Source organism: Aegilops tauschii, chromosome 5, assembly GCF_002575655.3.
Source record: "Aegilops tauschii subsp. strangulata cultivar AL8/78 chromosome 5, Aet v6.0, whole genome shotgun sequence".
In the NCBI taxonomy this organism is placed as follows: domain Eukaryota; kingdom Viridiplantae; phylum Streptophyta; class Magnoliopsida; order Poales; family Poaceae; genus Aegilops; species Aegilops tauschii.
This window is the reverse complement of record NC_053039.3, coordinates 373891218-373908561: the sequence shown is the minus strand read 5'-3', so window position 1 is coordinate 373908561 and position 17344 is coordinate 373891218. Positions and strand designations below refer to the sequence as shown.

General features: G+C 46.1%; 3 protein-coding genes across 3 annotated transcripts; 1 reads left to right on the top strand and 2 right to left on the bottom strand.

Moving 5' to 3' along the window:
• The first annotated feature begins 466 nt into the window (after positions 1-466).
• LOC109778450 (purine permease 3) lies at positions 467-3503 on the top strand. The gene is made up of 2 exons (XM_020337002.4): positions 467-1338; positions 2818-3503. Exons 1-2 carry the CDS (start codon positions 538-540, stop codon positions 3148-3150), a joined length of 1134 nt encoding a protein of 377 aa, XP_020192591.1. The 5' UTR covers positions 467-537; the 3' UTR covers positions 3151-3503.
• Positions 3504-11292: 7789 nt separating this feature from the next.
• Positions 11293-12342, bottom strand: LOC109778457 (glutathione transferase GST 23). The gene is made up of 2 exons (XM_020337012.4): positions 11950-12342; positions 11293-11869 (listed from the first exon to the last, which is right to left on the bottom strand). Exons 1-2 carry the CDS (start codon positions 12265-12267, stop codon positions 11522-11524), a joined length of 666 nt encoding a protein of 221 aa, XP_020192601.1. The 5' UTR covers positions 12268-12342; the 3' UTR covers positions 11293-11521.
• Positions 12343-12648: 306 nt separating this feature from the next.
• Positions 12649-16633, bottom strand: LOC109778458 (phosphoribosylaminoimidazole-succinocarboxamide synthase, chloroplastic). Its single transcript, XM_020337013.4, has 12 exons — positions 16179-16633; positions 15999-16100; positions 15501-15630; positions 15303-15395; positions 15143-15231; positions 14543-14623; positions 14099-14188; positions 13669-13758; positions 13497-13547; positions 13288-13334; positions 13080-13137; positions 12649-13005 (listed from the first exon to the last, which is right to left on the bottom strand). The coding sequence occupies exons 1-12, from the start codon at positions 16476-16478 to the stop codon at positions 12949-12951; spliced, it is 1188 nt and encodes a 395-aa protein (XP_020192602.3). The 5' UTR covers positions 16479-16633; the 3' UTR covers positions 12649-12948.
• Between the last annotated feature and the right edge of the window lie 711 nt (positions 16634-17344).

The following is a 17344-nucleotide window of genomic DNA, read 5'->3' as shown; positions in this document are numbered from 1 at the left end:
TTTTGTTCATCGTAGTCAAAATAATGTTAGTGATTTTTTGGCAAATTTTGCTAGATCCAAGAATAGAACAATAGTGTGGCTTAACTCTGGTTATCAGAGGTCCTTGAACTTTGTAATGGAGACTGTGGACTTACCACTTGAGTAATACAAAGTTTCACCCGCAAAAAAAAAAGTCTCCCCCTTAGTTTTCCATGATTTATCAAAGCGTTGTGGTATCCAGAGCACCGGGTGCACGCAAGGACACAGGAGCACCGGATGCGCTAGCTCTCGCAGGGACCTTATCATGTTTGTTTGTTTGTTTTTTTACTTGAGGGACCTTATCATGTTGATTGTTCTAGAACAACGCGCACCATCCCTCTTGAAGAAAAACACATCGTATCGTACGGCACGCCGAGAACGCCAACGCTTTTGCATCTCGCGGCAGTATATAGCGCACGTACGGGTACTCACACTGTGCACGCGCCCTCGTCCTAGCTTGGAGCCGGGCAACTTCCCTCCCTCCCAAACCTCGATCGAGATCGGCCGGCCGGCCACCTCATGGAGGTGGAAGCAACAGCCCAGCGCCGCGCGCAGCCGCAACCATGCAAGGACGGCGGCGCCAAGCAGCTCCCTAGCGGCGCCGCTAAACCGCTCCGCCACAACCCCCTCCTCGTCATCAACTTCCTCCTCATGGTCGTCGGCTCGGCGTTCGGCCCGCTCCTCCTCCGCGCCTACTTCCTGCACGGCGGGACCCGAAAGTGGCTCTCCAGCTTGCTCCAGACCGCCGGGTGGCCGCTCCTGCTCGCGCCGCTCAGCGCCTCCTTTCTCTCCCGCCGCCGGAGCAACAAAGACGGCAGCTCGGCCACGCCGCTCTTCCTCATGTCGCCCCGCCTCCTGGCCGCGACCGTCGCCGTCGGCCTCATGACCGGCCTCGACGACCTCCTCTACGCCTACGGGCTGGCCTACCTCCCGGTGTCCACCTCCTCCATCCTCATCTCCACGCAGCTGGCCTTCACGGCCGCCTTCGCGCTGCTGCTCGTGCGCCAGCGGTTCACGGCCTTCTCCGTGAACGCCGTGGTGCTGCTCAGCGTCGGCGCCGCCATGCTGGGCATGAACGCCGGAGGTGACCGCCCCGCGGGGGTGACGCGGGCGCAGTACTACGCCGGGTTCGGCATGACGCTCGGCGCCGCGGCGCTCTACGGCCTCATGCTGCCCGTCATGGAGCTCAGCCAAGCGAGGCACGCGGCGAGGACCGGCGCGGCCGTCACGTACATCCTCGTCATGGAGATGCAGATCGTCATCGGGTTCACCGCCACGGCCTTCAGCGCCATCGGGATGCTTGTGAACAACGATTTCCACGTAAGTTTTTCAGCCCGCAGCTCTTCTTCTGCTGCTGTTGTTAACTTGTTATACAGCCCCACATACACTTTCTTGTAGTGCTGCTGCAGTACAACTTGAACTGCCGGCTCGCAGCAGAACCGCGTGACTTGCATGCATCACTCGCACCATCTTTCATGGGAAGGCACCATTGCTGGCACTAGCATACGTTGGCTCCCTGTGGCCACCACCCTTTCCGATCCCAGCCCATCTTGGCTTCCAGTTTCACCGACTGCCCCCCAGCTTCTAAAACTAGCGGCAAAAAAAAAAATCATGTAACAGCAACTATAACTCTACTAACTTTAGTAAATAGCAGGCTCCTCCGATCTAAAATAAGTGTATCGCCCATTTCCAAACTTGTTCACAACAAAGTTACCATTTCTGATAGGTACAGCATAGCATGAACAGAACGAACGGAGTTCCTTTGTGTCATCATCCAAGTGATGCAACTGTAAGACTACTAGGTAAAAAGCAGAGACGAAAAACTGCACAGATATGGTAAACTATTTTGGCCCACTAAGAAATGTAGATCTTCGTTGATCGAAAGTTTAGCGCTTTCCCAAAGGAGCACGTTTCTGAAAGATAGGACACTACTCTACGTACCAATATTCGCATAGCGCCAATAAAATCGGTCACTGCAAGAAAGTGTCTAGAAACGACCGCAGAAACCGTAAATGCCAGTGATGTAGATTTCAACCTTCCCTTGGCAAGTTGTGCGACGTGTACTAGACTGTACGTACGTATAGCTATGCTCATCCGGCAAAATCCAATCATTGGACAACTAGTCCATACTTATTACGTCTTTCTCGGATAGGAAAACGCTAGCCGTGTAGATGATGTCGTGATTGGGAAATACGAGAGCGCCTTTGCGTGTGGTAGCTTTGCATAGCATAGAGTGATGAGTTTTGGCGTCGAAAAGGATGGGACATATACATGTATATGGGAAAGCTACGCGTACAGCCAAGGGGGGAAAGATGGTGTATTTGCTTTCTTGCAAAGAACTTGGATTTTGCAAGTTTATGGACCTATGCGTGTCGATTTTTTCATGGACCTAACCTCACTTCATAGTACTTCACAACTCACATAGTTCATCAACATGTGGTGCAAGTTATTCTTTTCAATTAACTTTTTGGTTTTACTAAGTCTCGCCGACTGTTTTTTTCTTCTTACGTTTCAGTCGGCTCCGAGCACCATTGATTTGATTTTGTGGCATGTACAAGGTTGTGCATCCTTCAGGCTCTAGGAATAAACATTACATACATTTTGTTCTGGATGTACAAAGTATTACACACTGGACATTTTTTAGACCAACAAATTCGTAAGATAGACTAAAGACTTGAAATCTTAGCCGATTGTGACTTAGATTTTGTTCTAGAGGTTCAAGTATATCATGTACTTCATTACAAAAGATTGTTGTTTTGCAATGAAGATACATAATTTTAACGCGTGAATCATATGCAGGCTATCCCAAGAGAAGCCCGGGAGTTCGGGCTCGGCCAGATTGGCTACTACCTACTGCTGGCCGCCTCGGCCATTGTGTACCAGTTCTTCTTCCTCGGCACCATCGGTGCCATCTTCTATGGCTCGGCGCTGCTCGCCGGTGTCATCATGACCGTGCTCATCCCAGTGACTGAGGTGCTTGCTGTCCTATTCTTCCATGAGCCATTCAACGGTACCAAAGGTGTCGCCCTCGCGCTATCCCTCTGGGGCTTCGTCTCCTACTTATATGGAGAGATCCGAGCCAAGGCACAAGACTCTGACAAACCATTGAATACGGAGCATTTGGACCCTTAGATGATCATACAAGCATGTATTCAATATGATACTTCTATATTGAACTGCGCCATTACTTTGTTGCCAAAAAACTGATATCTGGTAAAATATTATTGTATAGGCCTATATGTTTGCTTGATGTGATTTCTAAATGGATCACTAAGGTAGTAAATAATAGAACTATTAGTCCGGCACATAAAGTGGTTGCTCCAGTTCAAACGACCTTTATTAAAGGCAGATATATCTAGATGGTGGGATCTTCATGAGTCTTTGCATGAGATCAGTACGAGAAAGGATAGTGATTTACTCTTTATGGTAGATCTTGAAAAATCTTATGATAAGATGAAATCGATTTTTGTGTTTTTTTCTGTTAATGAATGGTTCCCCGGTGCAGCATGTGAATTGGATTAGACAATTTTTTTTTTACCACAATTGGATTAGACAAATAGTATAGGGAGGAATTGTAGTTGTCATGGTCAATGGACACTTATGTCCATATTTTAAATCACGGAAGGGGTTGCGCCAGGGGGTCTAAAAGTGCATCTTCAACCCCCAGGTGGATTTGGTCATTAATGTAACATATATCTCAAGGGATTGATGATATCAAGTCCATTTGATATTAGGTCCCAAAAGATGCAACAAGGGAAATGGTTGATGATCCCTATTTTAAAACACTTCTGTTTCGGTAAACCCTCTCTAAACACATTAATGACTAAGATTACTCCATACCCCTTAATAATAATAAAGGACATGATGGTCTTTGTTCATAGTACGTCGTCCGTACTAAGAACTCCGGCACATGGCCTGCGTACGATACGAGGGCTCGCAGCGGCATGAAGTTAACGTTTTGCACCTGGGCCGGCCCATTCGCGGGTGCGCCCCTTTCAATGGGAGAAAAATCGCAAGAGAAAATGAGGGCAATGGGAATCGAACCTGCACGTTCGAGTTAAAAGCACGCTCCGCTAACCACTGCAACTGCCAATTTGCTGTGTTAGATTCCTAGCGCAAATGATTAAGAAACTAAAGGTCGCGACAAAATTTAAAACAAAAGTTCACAAAATAAAGATAAACCAAAGTGTGCAATAGGGATCAAATCAGCGACATCACAACAGTCAACCACGTCAGTAGTCACTATACTAACTGGGATTTGGTGTCCGAAAAGGCAGCCAGTCTATATGAACCATAGGCCGTGAAATTATTTTAAAAAAACCTCAGACCTCATTTTCTTAATGGAAAAAGTCAATATTTTTAGAAATGCGGTCATTGAAAAATTTGTGATATTTTTAAAAGAACTACAACATTTTGTGAAAACGTGAACATTTTTTGAGAATCATAAAAGGAACAAAACTGAAAACGATAACATTTTTTGGAATAGCGAACATTTTTTTGGGAAATGCGAACATTTTCAAATTTGTGATTTAAAAAAACTAAAATATTTTGTGAAAACACGAGACTCACAAACATTTGTTTTACAAAGGAAAAAAAATTGAAAAGGAGAACATTCGTTGAAACACAGGAACTAAACTGAAAACTCAAACATTTTTAAAAATTACGAAGAATCATTTGAAAGTATGTCCTGATTACACTGCTTGCTATCCGACTACAACCGCATGTGATATTTAGAAGCAGGAAATGTACAAGGGTCAACCACCAAAATGTCCCAGCAGTTGGGCATGCCCAACGTTGTCCCCCACGCAAAATATGAACGAATTCGGACCTAACGCACGTTGCGTCACGTCTGACCTATGTTTGTGTTTTTTCACCAGGAAAACCCTAGAAAAAATGTCTGAAACCAACGAAACTTGGCATTCATGCTGTCCATGATAATGCCAATCTGAGGAAAAAAATTGGGTGCGTTCGGAGGAGGTGAAAAAAAATGGTTCGAGACTTGCCCTTCTGGTCTACCCGAATGTACAAGGTTGTACACTGTGTGTTTGGTTGCAAGCATGACATGACACCAAATTTTGCCAGCGGTTGGGCATGCCCAAGGTTGTCCCCCATGCAAAATTTGAACAAATTTAGACACCAAGCACACGTTGCGTCTCGTCCGACCTGTGTTTTAGAGTCTTTTCACCGGAAACACCTAGAAAAAGCATAGAATGTCAGAAACCAACAAAACTTGGCATGCATGCTGCCCATGGTGATGCCAAGGTGTGGAAACAATTTGGACGTGTTCGGAGGAGGTGAAATGAAAATTGGTTCGAGACTTGCCCTTCCGGTCTACCCGAACATACCAGATTGTACACACTGTCTTCGGTTGCAAGCATGAAATGACATCAAATATTGCCAGTGGTTGGGCATGCCCTAGGTTTCCCCCCACGCAAAATTTGAATGAACTCGGACACCGAACGCACGTTGCGTCACGTCTGGCTAGTGTTTAGGGGTTTTCCGATGGGAAAGCCTAGAAAATGCATGAAATGTCGGAGACCAACGAAATTTAGCATGCATGTTGGGCATGATGACGCCAAGGTGTGGAAAAAAGTTGGGGCGTTTGGAGGTGAAAAAAAGTGGTTCGAAACTTGCCCTTCCGGCCTACCCGAACGTACGTACCAGATTGTACAAGGTGTGTTTGGTTACAAGCATGAAACCACTGAAAAAGTTCCATGTGCTCATGATTTTTTCCTAAAAAATGAAATAAAAAATGAAATAAAATCGCAGACTCAGAAAATTTTATGAATTTGAAATAAAATCACACACTCGAAAAAATCATGAAAAAGTTCATTAAAAAAACAAATGATAAATTTTAAAAAGTTAAAGAATTTTAAAAAGGTCTGTGAATTAAGAAAAGAAAACAAAAATAGAAAGAAATAGGGAAATATAAAAAATAAATAAATAACAAAGAACACGGGCTAAACTGAAAAAAACTTTTTAAAACGTTATATTTCGGTAAGAAGAAGGAAAGAAGTTCTAAGGCACAACAGTTCAAGTGTCCCTGTGGTTAGCGGCCTCCCTACGGGAGTGCAATGCACTATTTATACTTTTTGTAGTTTAATTCTAAAAAGAAAGAAATAAACGTAAATGGGCCAGGCCCGCCTAAGGAGCCAATAACATTGTATTCACGTCCAGGCTAAGGTACGGCCATGTATATCCGGCGTTGTACCATACGTCAAAGGTCCATATTGCCTTTTATATGTTTTGTGAGGGGAGTCCGTCGAAGCGGAGCTCATTTTAAAATAGACAAGTGTTGACAAGACTCAAGGCTTAGCTTTTACATTTTAGTGATCCAAGATCACATTGAGTTCATAGAAGTCCCAATACTATCAAAAGGTGATCGAGGTTGCTAAGTTGAGTTTCTTTCATACGTGCTTAAAGATCAAACTTGAAAAGAATAAAAAAGACTTCCATTTTTCTGCTATATCTCTATGACTTCACACTACTCGGAGCCTCTGATCCCCTTCTATGTGGAATCTAGGGATAGTCATTGCTCAAGCTAAATCACTCGGAGCCTCCATGTCCTTGGTACTTGGATTGTCTGGTGTTTGCTCTTCTTGGCTTGACTGGATTCGCCAAACCATCCTTCATCGAAAATTCTGAATAATAGCTTAAGCGTGCACAGCTGTGTTGTAGGTCAGTCGGAGCCTGCAAATGACCCTTCGAGCTACTTCGAGTAGCCTCCTTTAGTTTTGCTCGGAGCTTCCGAGCCGATCATTCGTAGAGCCGAACTGCGCAAAAGAAAGAAATAAACGTAAATGGGCTAGGCCCGTCTAAGGAGCCAATAATATTGTATTCATGTTTAGGCTAAGGTACGGCCGTATATATCCGGCGTTGTATGATACGTCAAAGGTCCATATTGCCTTCTATACGTTTTGTGAGGGGGTCTATCGAAGCGGAGCTCATTTTAAAATAGACAAGTGTTGACAAGACTCAAGGCTTAGCTTTTACATTTTAGTGATCCAAGATCACATTGAGTTCGTAGAAGTCCCAATACTATCAAAAGGTGATCGAGGTTGCTAAGTTGAGTTTCTTTCTCATACGTGCTTAAAGATCAAACTTGAAAATAATAAAAAAGACTTCCATTTTTTCTGCTATATCTCTCTGACTTCACACTACTCGGAGCCTCTGATCCACTTCTATGTGGAATCTAGGGATAGTCATTGCTCAACCTAAATCACTCGAAGCCTCCATGTCATTGGTACTTGGATTGTCTGGTGTTTGCTCTTCTTGGCTTGACTGGATTCGCCAAACCATCCTTCATCGAAAATTCTGAATAATAGCTTAAGCCTGCACAGTGTGTTGTAGGTCAGTCGGAGCCTGCAAATGGCCCTCCGAGCTACTTCGAGTAGCCTCCTTTAGTTTTGCTCGGAGCTTCCGAGCCGATCATTCGTAGAGCCGAACCGTGCAAAATATGTATTTATACCTACTATTAAAGGGAGGTGATATTTTTGGTTTCGTCCCGCCTCGTTTGGTCCCGCTTCAATTAATTTCACGTACGCTATTTGGTTTCGTTACTTACCACCCGTTTTGGCCCAACGGAGGAAGCTCATCTGGCGGCGCACTATGGCCCAGGTCCGGAGAAAAATAAATTTGCCGATGGGTTCGATCTCATAACCTGCCAACCGGCCACGCACAGTTTGTCCAACTGACCCAGCTAGAGATATGAGTGGATTTGTTTTCTCCCGTCGCAACGCACGGGCCTTTTTGCTAGTCAATTATTAAAGGGAGGTGATATTCTTGGTTTCGTCCCACTTTGTTTGGTCCCGCTTCAATTAATTGCACATACGCTATTTGGTTTCGTTACTTGCCACCCGTTTTGGCCCAACGAAGGAAGCCCATCTGGCGGCGCACTGTGGCCCAGGTCTGGGGAGCTGGCAAAAAATAAAATTGCCGATGGGAGGGTTGGATCTTATAACCTGCCAACCGGCCACACATAGTTTGTCCAACTGACCCAGCTAGAGACGAGAGGATTTTTTTTCTCCCGTTGTAACGCACGGGTCTTTTTGCTAGTGGTGTTTAAATGTCACATGGTCCAGCCTATATATACCCAGCCCTTTCCCACCAGTTTACTCGTAAGCTTCCATTCAAATCAATTTTTCTGTGAGAGAACTGTCTAGTGCTAAGTTCAAAGCTCTTTCTACTTCAACTTTCAAGCCACTCATTTGATATTTAATCTCTCTCCTTGCTCATCACCCCAACCTCTTCGGTCCAAATATCCATCTTGAGAGTGACGCAGACGAGTTGTCTTTTGAAGCACAAGGCAAGGAATTCCACACCAAGCAAGCTCATCTTGTTAATTTTGAACGGTGTGCGCATACTAGATCGGCTAGGTGTGTGAAGGAGCCAAGAAGTCCGTACTTTCCACCATAGATCGCCTACTTCAGGAAAATCTACCCCCAAGTGAGGCTAGATCTTCGTGGTCGTAAGCAATGGTGGAATAGGTTGGTTGCTCCATCATGGATTCCATGTTGACCTCGCAACCAGGATCTCTGTGATCCTAAAATATCTGTGATTCGAAGCCTCCATCAATATTGAGTTGGATAGATGAACCACAAGAAAAATCTTCTGTCAAGCCTCCACTTGCTTGCTTTTCCCTAACGATTGATACATCTCCAACGTATCTATAATTTTTTATTGTTTCATGCTATTATAGTATCAATCTTGAATGTTTATTATGCAATTATATGTAATTATATATCTTTTTTGGGACTAACTTATTAACCTAGTGCCCAGTGTCAGTTGTTGTTTTTTTGCTTATTTTTTGGCTTTTCAGGAAATCAGTATCAAACGGAGTCCAAACAATACGAAACTTTTTGATTATTTTTTCTGGACCAGAAAGACCCTAGAAGCTTCGGGAGAAGACCTGGAGAGTCAGGAGGGAGTGACAAGCCTGCCAGGCGCACCCTGGGGGCGCACCTCCAGGCTTGTGGGCCTGGGCGGGCTGCCTGGTCACTAACCGATCATGATTTTTTGATCCAGACGGACGTTTCAACAGGCCTCAAACACTCGGGCTGACCGGGACCCCTCATATCCAGCCCAAATATGGTGCAGATATGGGGGCACGCCCGCCATGTCGGACCCGACCCACATATATTCATCCCCACCCGCTCTCCGGACCAACCCTAGCCACTTCACTTCACTCCCCTCCGCCACCCGAGCTCACCTCTGGCGGTTTCCGGCCTTCTCCGGCATGGCAGGCAGCGGATCAGACTCCGACCAGTTCGGATCCGTCGGCTGGGGTGTCATCCTGTGCGGGTTGGATGAGGCAATGGCAGTCTGCATTACACTCCGCAGCTCCCGAGAGGATAGAGCCGCAACGAACGGATCTGTCCACCGCGGCTCCATAGCGTCGACTCACCGGGCGCTCGGGTCCTCCGGGGCTGGATCCTCGCGATCCCGGCAGCCGCAATCCCTCTCCTTCCCCATCACCGGTCGGACATGCTATGAGTCCCACCAGGACCGGGTGGCCCGTTGTGGGAAGGAGAGGATAAGGGCCGCCAAGGCCTGTATCACGGCGGAAATGGCGACGGCGGAGGCGGCTGATGCGGCGGCGCGGGCGGACCCGGAGGAGGAAGCCATCCGCGCCCGCATTGTGAAGAAACAGTAGCGGAGGAACACGTGCTCTCGCCCGAGAGCAGAATCGGGCGGTCCGTGCCATGGCTGGACTGCCACCGACGGAGGAGAAGGAGGACAGTGATGGCGACGAGCAGATCCGGCTCGACCCGTACTGCGTCTTCGACCGGTACTTCCGCAAGAAGGATGGCAAGGGCGTCGGGAAGGGCAAGGGCAGCCGTGGATGAACTCCACCATAGCCAAACATACCAAATTTTGATAGTCCGATGGCATGTTTAGTTAGTAGTGATGAAGTAGCCGGACGATGTGTGTGCATCGGCTTAGTTGCATGAGTTTGTATGATTTGAAATATGATAATAGAGGTGTCCGGATGTGGATTACATTATTTGAGGGGTGCCCGGTCAGTGCCAGCGGAGTCCACGAGCGTTTGAGGGGTAGGATTTGCCAAGTCCAGCTATAGATGCTCTTAAAATACGGTTTGAAATGTATGCGCTAGCATTGGATGGCTGCCTCTCGCATCCATGTCCGCGAACGAATGCGGAAGGTTTTTGCATGTTGTCGTTGATGATGTAGCGTTGTCTCCCGCATCCATGTCCGCAGACGGATGCGGAAGGTTTTTTGCGAGTTGCCATGCCCTTAGCTGCAAGATGACCTCGGGGTTATGATATTGGTGATGCGTCACTTTTTATAGGCCAGGGCCTTCCGGCCTTGTATAAGCGTCGTAGCTTTGGCTCAGCAGGATCATTTTGGGCACAATTTGCTGTGTTTTATCAATTTCATGAAGTGAAATTGTGAGACATGCTCCTCAATTCGAAAAATAATAAGTAACTGATGTACATTTGCCTTGTCATTTTTATTCGCAAATGTTAACGTCCACATGTGTGACACAAAACAACATGGCCCAAACACTTTCGGTACCATTCATTTTGCCACATCAAAACCGATAACATCAGCGGAAATCTTTTTGGTTTTCGGCTTAAAAATGTTTTATCTCCTAATTAAGAAGTCCAATTAAAAATCCGTTTTCATCATTAAACCCATCTCGACGAGATCTTCAAAACTAGATCCCATGTTGATATGTTTCGACGAAATTTTTTTTTTGACCAAAAGTTGCCATGATGTTTACACTGTAGTAGCCATAGTGTTATACTAAAGTTGTCATGTGGCAATTTTAGTTTATAGAGCATGGCAATTTTAGTATTTTGACCATTGCAATTCCAGTACTTTGACCATTAAAATTACTTTTTGTATGAACCATGGCAATTTTAAGTGCATGTATCATGGAAATTTTAGTTTATGGTTCATGGCAAGTCTAGTTTCGTAGTTCCTCGTTTTATAATATGTCAAAATTTACTTTTAAATGTAGAAAAAAATAGTTGAAACATATCATGGCAACTTCAATGTAAACACCATGGCAATTCATGTGCAATAGACATGACAACTTTTAGAAGTCATCGAAACATATTGATATGAGTTCTAGTTTTGAAGATCCCGTCGCGATGGATTTAATGATGAAAACGGATCTTCAATCGGATTTTTCATTAAAGAGATAAAACAGTTTAAAAACTGGAAATTCAAAAAAAAAATCCACATTCATTCATGCGATGGCCTGACGTAGTCTGTGTGTTATAGGCCGTGTGGGCGTTATCAGCGTCCTTTTTGTTTTCACATTCGAGGAAGTAAGTAGGCAGTGTATATTGCACCGTATATATAACATCATGGGTGAAGTTTATATAACGGAAACTGGGAGTGTGAAGCAGGCGGCTGAAAGAAGCTCCAAACATTTGTTGCACAATGTGCAAATGCTCGCCGCTTATTTATCCATCATGGATAATCCATGGCAGAAGCTTAAGTACTAGCTGGAAGGCTCGGAACAAGTGCTGCTCTACGCCGAGAGCTGCTCACGGCGAGCCTTGTTGAGCGCCAGGAGCTTGTCCCTCGGGGGCAGGGTCTCCTTCACCACGTCGACGGCCAGGAACCGGCCGAACCAGGCCTTCATCAGAGGCAGCTCCTCGTCGGTGACCACGTCGGCGCCGGAGACCTCCTCGATGATGGGCAGCCAATACGCGTACCACCCAACCACGACGTCGAGGTAGCCGACGGCGTCGCCCCCGAAGAACTTCTTCCCCTCCAGGGCCTTCTCCAGCGTCTTCAGGCACCGCTGGGCCTCGCGCACCACCTCGCGCTGCGCCTCGCCGGTCGCCGTGAAGACCGGGAAGATGGCGGCGTTGCACTAGACAAACCAGGCCCAGTCCTGCCACTGATTAGAGCTCTAGGAGCGCTTTACTGGACAGACAGAGCATATGCGTTTACCTTGTCGTCGGCGAACCTGGCCCAGAACCTCGCCTGAGCCCGGTCGTAGGGGTCGGCCGGCATGATGGGGTAGCCGTCCTTCCACGCCTCGTCGATGTACTCGACGATGATGGTGGACTCGGCGATCGGCTTGCCGTCGTGGACCAGCACCGGCACCTTCTTGGTCACCGGGTTGTGGCGGAGCAGCGCGTCGCTCTTGCTGGCGAGGTCCTCGTCGACGTACTCGTACCCGACGCCCTTCAGCCGGAGCGCCCACTCCACCCGGATGGCCATCGGGCTCGCCCACATGCCAAACACCTTCACTCCCTTCTCCGCCATTGTTGGACCTCCGTGCTGCTTGCTGCTTTGATGTTGATCCCTCTTCTGCTCGTGAGCTATAAAAGAAGTCCAGATCTGGGTTGCCGGGTCGTGCATGGCTTTCCAAGGAGTCAAAACTCCCTCCGAAAGTAATTTAATTTAAAATTTAATTCAAATAATCAGCGAGATGTGGACTGAAATGGTGGATCAGAGTGTTATCTGAAAGTACAGATACATTATTATCTCCAAGTTGTTACAGGGAAGTCATAGATCTACCATACGTCATCTTCACAAATAGTTTGGGAAATGTGTGTACCAAAACGGTTTTGCACGAGTCAGAGTCAAATGGTTAATTCGGCAAACAAAGATTGGGGCGAGCTCTGCAACTTTACACAAGACAGGTAGAAGAAAGTTGCATATTGCATTGATCTTCTCCAGCGCTCCAAACATGATTTAGTCAAACAATGGAGCATACCAGATGCTCACCCAAGCAGAAACAGTGACCACTTTCAATTATTTATCTCTACTCTATCGCACATTACATAACCAGGCATATGCATTCCTGCTCGTCGAAAATAAAACCAATCTTCAATCGGCTCATCAGCTCATAGCTCTCATGTGCACATAGCAACTACAGGGAATCTTAGTAGCAGAAGTGCACCGCTTATTGTCACGAGCAAGTGCTTTTTTCAGTGTTAGCAATTATAAATTCCGTAAGGCTTGTGCCACGTTCCTTGATATCCTTTCATGGATCGGTTCCTGCAGTTAACAAAACAAGGCTCAAGTATTTGGTCACTACTGAGCAAGAAGCATAAAAGCAGTCCCCTACATACCTGTGTTTCTGGGATCTCAAACTTTGTATTTGTAATTGTTTCAAACAGGAATATGTACCTGCAGTGGATATTCATGGAAACAGTTTAGCGAACTACTACAAGGTATGATGCTTTCTTCAGTTTCATACGTAGAGATGAACAAACAATCTGATGGTTCAAAAATTGCTCTTAAATGGAAAACAAGGGGAAGCTACAGAAACTATCATACCGCCAAGCAAGCTCAGAAACTAGTTCTTCTGGAGCTTCCGGTAGAACCTGTGTTTCAGAATAATCAATAAGCATAAACAAACTATCGAACTGACGCAATGGAAATTTTTGACTCAGTTCCATGATTAATTTAGGATTGATAACTGGCTCAGTATGGAAAACATGCTTAAGAAGTGTTGACAGCCAGACTGGGAAGAAAAAGTTAGATACCTTATCTTCATATGGATTGCAATTATTCTTAAACCACAGCCTTAAGAACTCCTGATAAAAATTAAATCAACTTTTCAGCATTTCCATTATACATAGTATTACTGACGCGGAAAGTCGCACGAGGGTAAAGTGCACCCTTTAGCGTTTGTGTGTACGAATAACTGTAGGTTACCTTGTCAACATTTTCAGGTTCAAGGCCAGATTTGAATCTCTCTTCATATGAATTAGCAATCCAATATCTGCTGGAGTCAGGTGTATGTACCTGCTTATTGGAAAGGAGGATATCATCATGATTTTGTAGAAGTAATAACTCAAGTTCCCAGGAAACATCTCAACAAAATGAATACAGCCACTGTAAAGTCTCTAGGATCTTTTCCATGTGTATAGTTAGTTACTTAGTGCAAAGATCTCAAGTCTAGCCATACAGGTTGAATATATCACACATTAAAAATATAAAAGCTTAAGTGTCTACACTGAAAGAGCTGTAACATGTATATGCTTATACACAAGAGAGAAACCTCATGGGATTTTGCTCCATGCATAGGAAGGATAGCAAAAAGTAACTGAACACATAGAAGAAAGCGCAAGTCAGAAAACACAACCTCATCAATCAACACAACTGTCCCATCAGCTGTTTTTCCAAACTCATACTTTGTATCAACTAGAATTACTCCATTCTCTAATGCCACTTTCTGCAAGAAGAGAACAATCAGCTACGGTTATGGGTGGGCAGTGGATAAAAATAGCATGCACAGGGTCTCAACCTGCTGGACTATATTGTCTCAAAACAATTAGACCTCCATGTAGATAAATTTACAAAATAATAACCATGGGCATATATTAAATTAAGAGGACAAGCAACAAGAATCAAAACTTGATGCATTGGCAATGAAAGAAAAGTATTCCAAGCTCAATATGTCAAACATGGTCAGTGTCACTTGTGGAAGACAATTCTTAAGCTTCAAGCTTGGTCAGTGAAGTCAACTGGGGAGGAACCTAAACATGGACCTGGGAGCTTCTAGAAAGGAGATGACATAAAAGGTTACCTGTCCATACTCAAATAAGCTTAAGGCTTTGCTTCTTGCCTCATCAAAATCATCCTTGGACATCAGCCCTGACTTGACTATCTGAAGAATACCATCATAAATAAGGGGCTCTTTCAACAGAAAATAATGTAACGACAGAAGGCGGTCTCAGCAGGAACATTTCAATAAAGAATAAAAGGTGTGATGCACTACACAACACTAAGGCCGCGTTCGGCTCCTCTCCGCTCCCTCCACTCCGCTCTGGAGCGGACGAGCCTCTAGTTCATTTTTACGGAGTGGCCTAAACTGAGCTTCCCAACTCCGCGGAGTCGGAGCGGATGGGATGGATTCCGAACACGGCCTAAAGTAGATATATTTACTATTAGCAAGTGAACGATAAACTTCAATAACTCGCAGAAACCTTCTTACAGAATGATGAGACTTTAAGCTTTTAATCATTCTTTGCCAATCTTAGAAAATAATCCAAGATCATTTAGCAATACTTTCCCTCTATAAACTAGTAGTAGTTTGGAGGAGATCTGATCCTTACAACATGTATTTCTCTATGTTCTAGACTATGGGAAGAGACAGAATTTCAGGAAGGAAAAAAAAAGGAGAAACCTCATCAGGAGTGATAGGGACATCATGATCAGCAGCTTTAGTTGTTGGCGTGAGGATATTTGCTGGCAGCTTTTGATTCTTTACCATGCCTGTAACAAGGAATCCGCTCATAAGAGAGAAGGAGGAGACATCCGTATTGTATCAATATTGGTTAGCATACCATCAGGAATGGCATTTCCACAGTAATTCCTCACGCCCTTGTTATAAACTGTCCATAGTGATGTATCAGTGCTTCCAGTAACGAATCCCCTCACTGAAAACAAACTAATTGATTAGCACTTCCATCAAGATTATGTCTGGTAAGATTGCAAACTAGTAGGAGAAATAAGCAAGATATGCAGCATGAGTTAGGTCTCACCGACAAATTCAACTGGAAAAACTGAGCACCTTTTGGCAATTGTCACATTCCTGTCAGGACTAGAGACCACTGCATTTGGAGTGATGTGACTGGTCCTGTTGAACCACCAAAGGCTTGTCTCGTTAAGAACCTGAAATCAACATTTGTGTTCAAGCACAACAGAGTAACTTATAGCGGTGGCGACTTTGTCCTGATTCTAATATATTAAGGTTCTGCACTTCAGTACATAGGGACAGATAAGATGATGCATCATGCAGCTTAACAACGTTGTGCGCATCAACTATAGACATGACTATGAACAAATGCTTTTAGCTTGTTATATTACTTCAAAAATGGAACGTCATAACTTTAAGAGGGACTAATCTGAAACTTGAATTATGAGTAGAAAACCTGCAGCATACAGAGCAACCTTGCTATAGCATAGCAAGCTTGAAGCATACCTGAAGAATCCTATGCTTATCAACATCAACATATGATGGTAAGGGCTGAGGAGCATACCTGCCCTTTGAATGGGATGGAGGCAAGGACACGGTCGAACGCGCTCTGACGGTCGGTGGTCACCAGCACCAGGTGCTCCCCGCTCTCGTAGACGTCCCTCACCTGCCCATCAAACACCCACGGTCACTCACGGGAACTGTCGAGAACCTCGCGTAACAGGTAGGTCGACGCTTTGCTCACCTTGCCCTTGGCGGCGAGGCGGAGCCCGGGGACGACGAGGTCGAGGTGGGTCTCGCCGAGGCAGTTCGTCATGGCGCCGCGCGCGGCGAGGATGACGGAGTCGCGGTGGCCCGGGTCGGCGGCGAGGAGAGAAGGGGCCGCTCCGCTTCCGCCGGCCGCGGCGAGGGGTGTGGCGCGGGGACGGGAGGAGGTCGACATGGAGAGGCGGGGGGAGCGAGTGGAGGACGGTGAGAGGGCGGGGGGGAGAGCTTTGGGCGGGCTCGCGAGGCGGAGGGCGGCCGGCGGCGCGGAGGGAGACATGGGCGGGCAGGTGCGGGTTTTGCGGCGGGTGTGTTGCTGCTGCTGCTGGCCGTGGCGGCTGTGCGGCGCGGGGTTTGGGCGAGCGGACAGCGGCGGAGTGCGATGGGTCTGAGAAAGGAGGGTGATGCTCAACAGGACCTGATTCTTTCCGAGATTTCCCGGTTGATTGGATTGGGCCGGTAGTACTGATTTGCAGTTTTGCATGTAACATCCCAAAAAATATATAAATTTGTATTAATTGTTGGACGCCGATAACTGCCACACGTGTGGGCGTTAAGGAATCTGCCCACACGTTCTGTGTGGTGCCTAAGAGAACCAGCTCACACGTCTGTGTGTGGGCAAAACAACTAGCGCCCACACCCTCTTTTTTTCCCTCCCGGTCCCTCTTACACGCGTGCGTGTGGGCGAAATAGATAACGCCCACACGCCCGGTACGTCAGGCCTCGTACCTCGTGGTCCCGCACGCCCCACGTGACACTTTATCGCGCGCCCCGCAGTTGCCATGGGCCGGACCCTCGTCCATGTTCGTTTAAGTGCAGTTGCCATGTCGCTGAACTACGGTTGCCATGTCGGACAACTACAGTTGCTATGTTTGCTCAACTGCAGTTGCCATCTCAGGTCAAAGTTCCAGATTGCCATTTTTTGGACAACTACAGTTGTTGCCATGTGTGGTATGGTCTATTGCAGTTGCCATGATTTTAAAACTTTAGGAGTTGCCACCTACTAACACTAGGCTGTTGCCATATAGCGCTACAAAAAAAGGCATGGCAAAAAACATGTTCGGGTAAAAGAGAGAGTTGCCATGTGCCCACAAGCATGCTAGGGCAGTTGCCATTTAAAAAGAAAGAGTTGCCATCTGCTTACGT

What these genes read in the sequence shown, in the direction of transcription:
- LOC109778458 (XM_020337013.4), bottom strand. Translation starts at nt 16,478, where the DNA reads ATGTCTCCCTCCGCGCCGCCGGCCGCCCTCCGCCTCGCGAGCCCGCCC. An exon ending in GCAATCCATATGAAGATAAG is followed by an intron (nt 13,335 to 13,496) that starts GTATCTAACTTT and finishes TCTGAAACACAG; the next exon opens with GTTCTACCGGAAGCTCCAGA. An exon ending in GTTTCTGAGCTTGCTTGGCG is followed by an intron (nt 13,138 to 13,287) that starts GTATGATAGTTT and finishes TATCCACTGCAG; the next exon opens with GTACATATTCCTGTTTGAAA.
- LOC109778457 (XM_020337012.4), bottom strand. Translation starts at nt 12,267, where the DNA reads ATGGCGGAGAAGGGAGTGAAGGTGTTTGGCATGTGGGCGAGCCCGATG. An exon ending in CCAGGTTCGCCGACGACAAG is followed by an intron (nt 11,870 to 11,949) that starts GTAAACGCATAT and finishes TGGTTTGTCTAG; the next exon opens with TGCAACGCCGCCATCTTCCC.
- LOC109778450 (XM_020337002.4), top strand. Translation starts at nt 538, where the DNA reads ATGGAGGTGGAAGCAACAGCCCAGCGCCGCGCGCAGCCGCAACCATGC. An exon ending in TTGTGAACAACGATTTCCAC is followed by an intron (nt 1,339 to 2,817) that starts GTAAGTTTTTCA and finishes AATCATATGCAG; the next exon opens with GCTATCCCAAGAGAAGCCCG.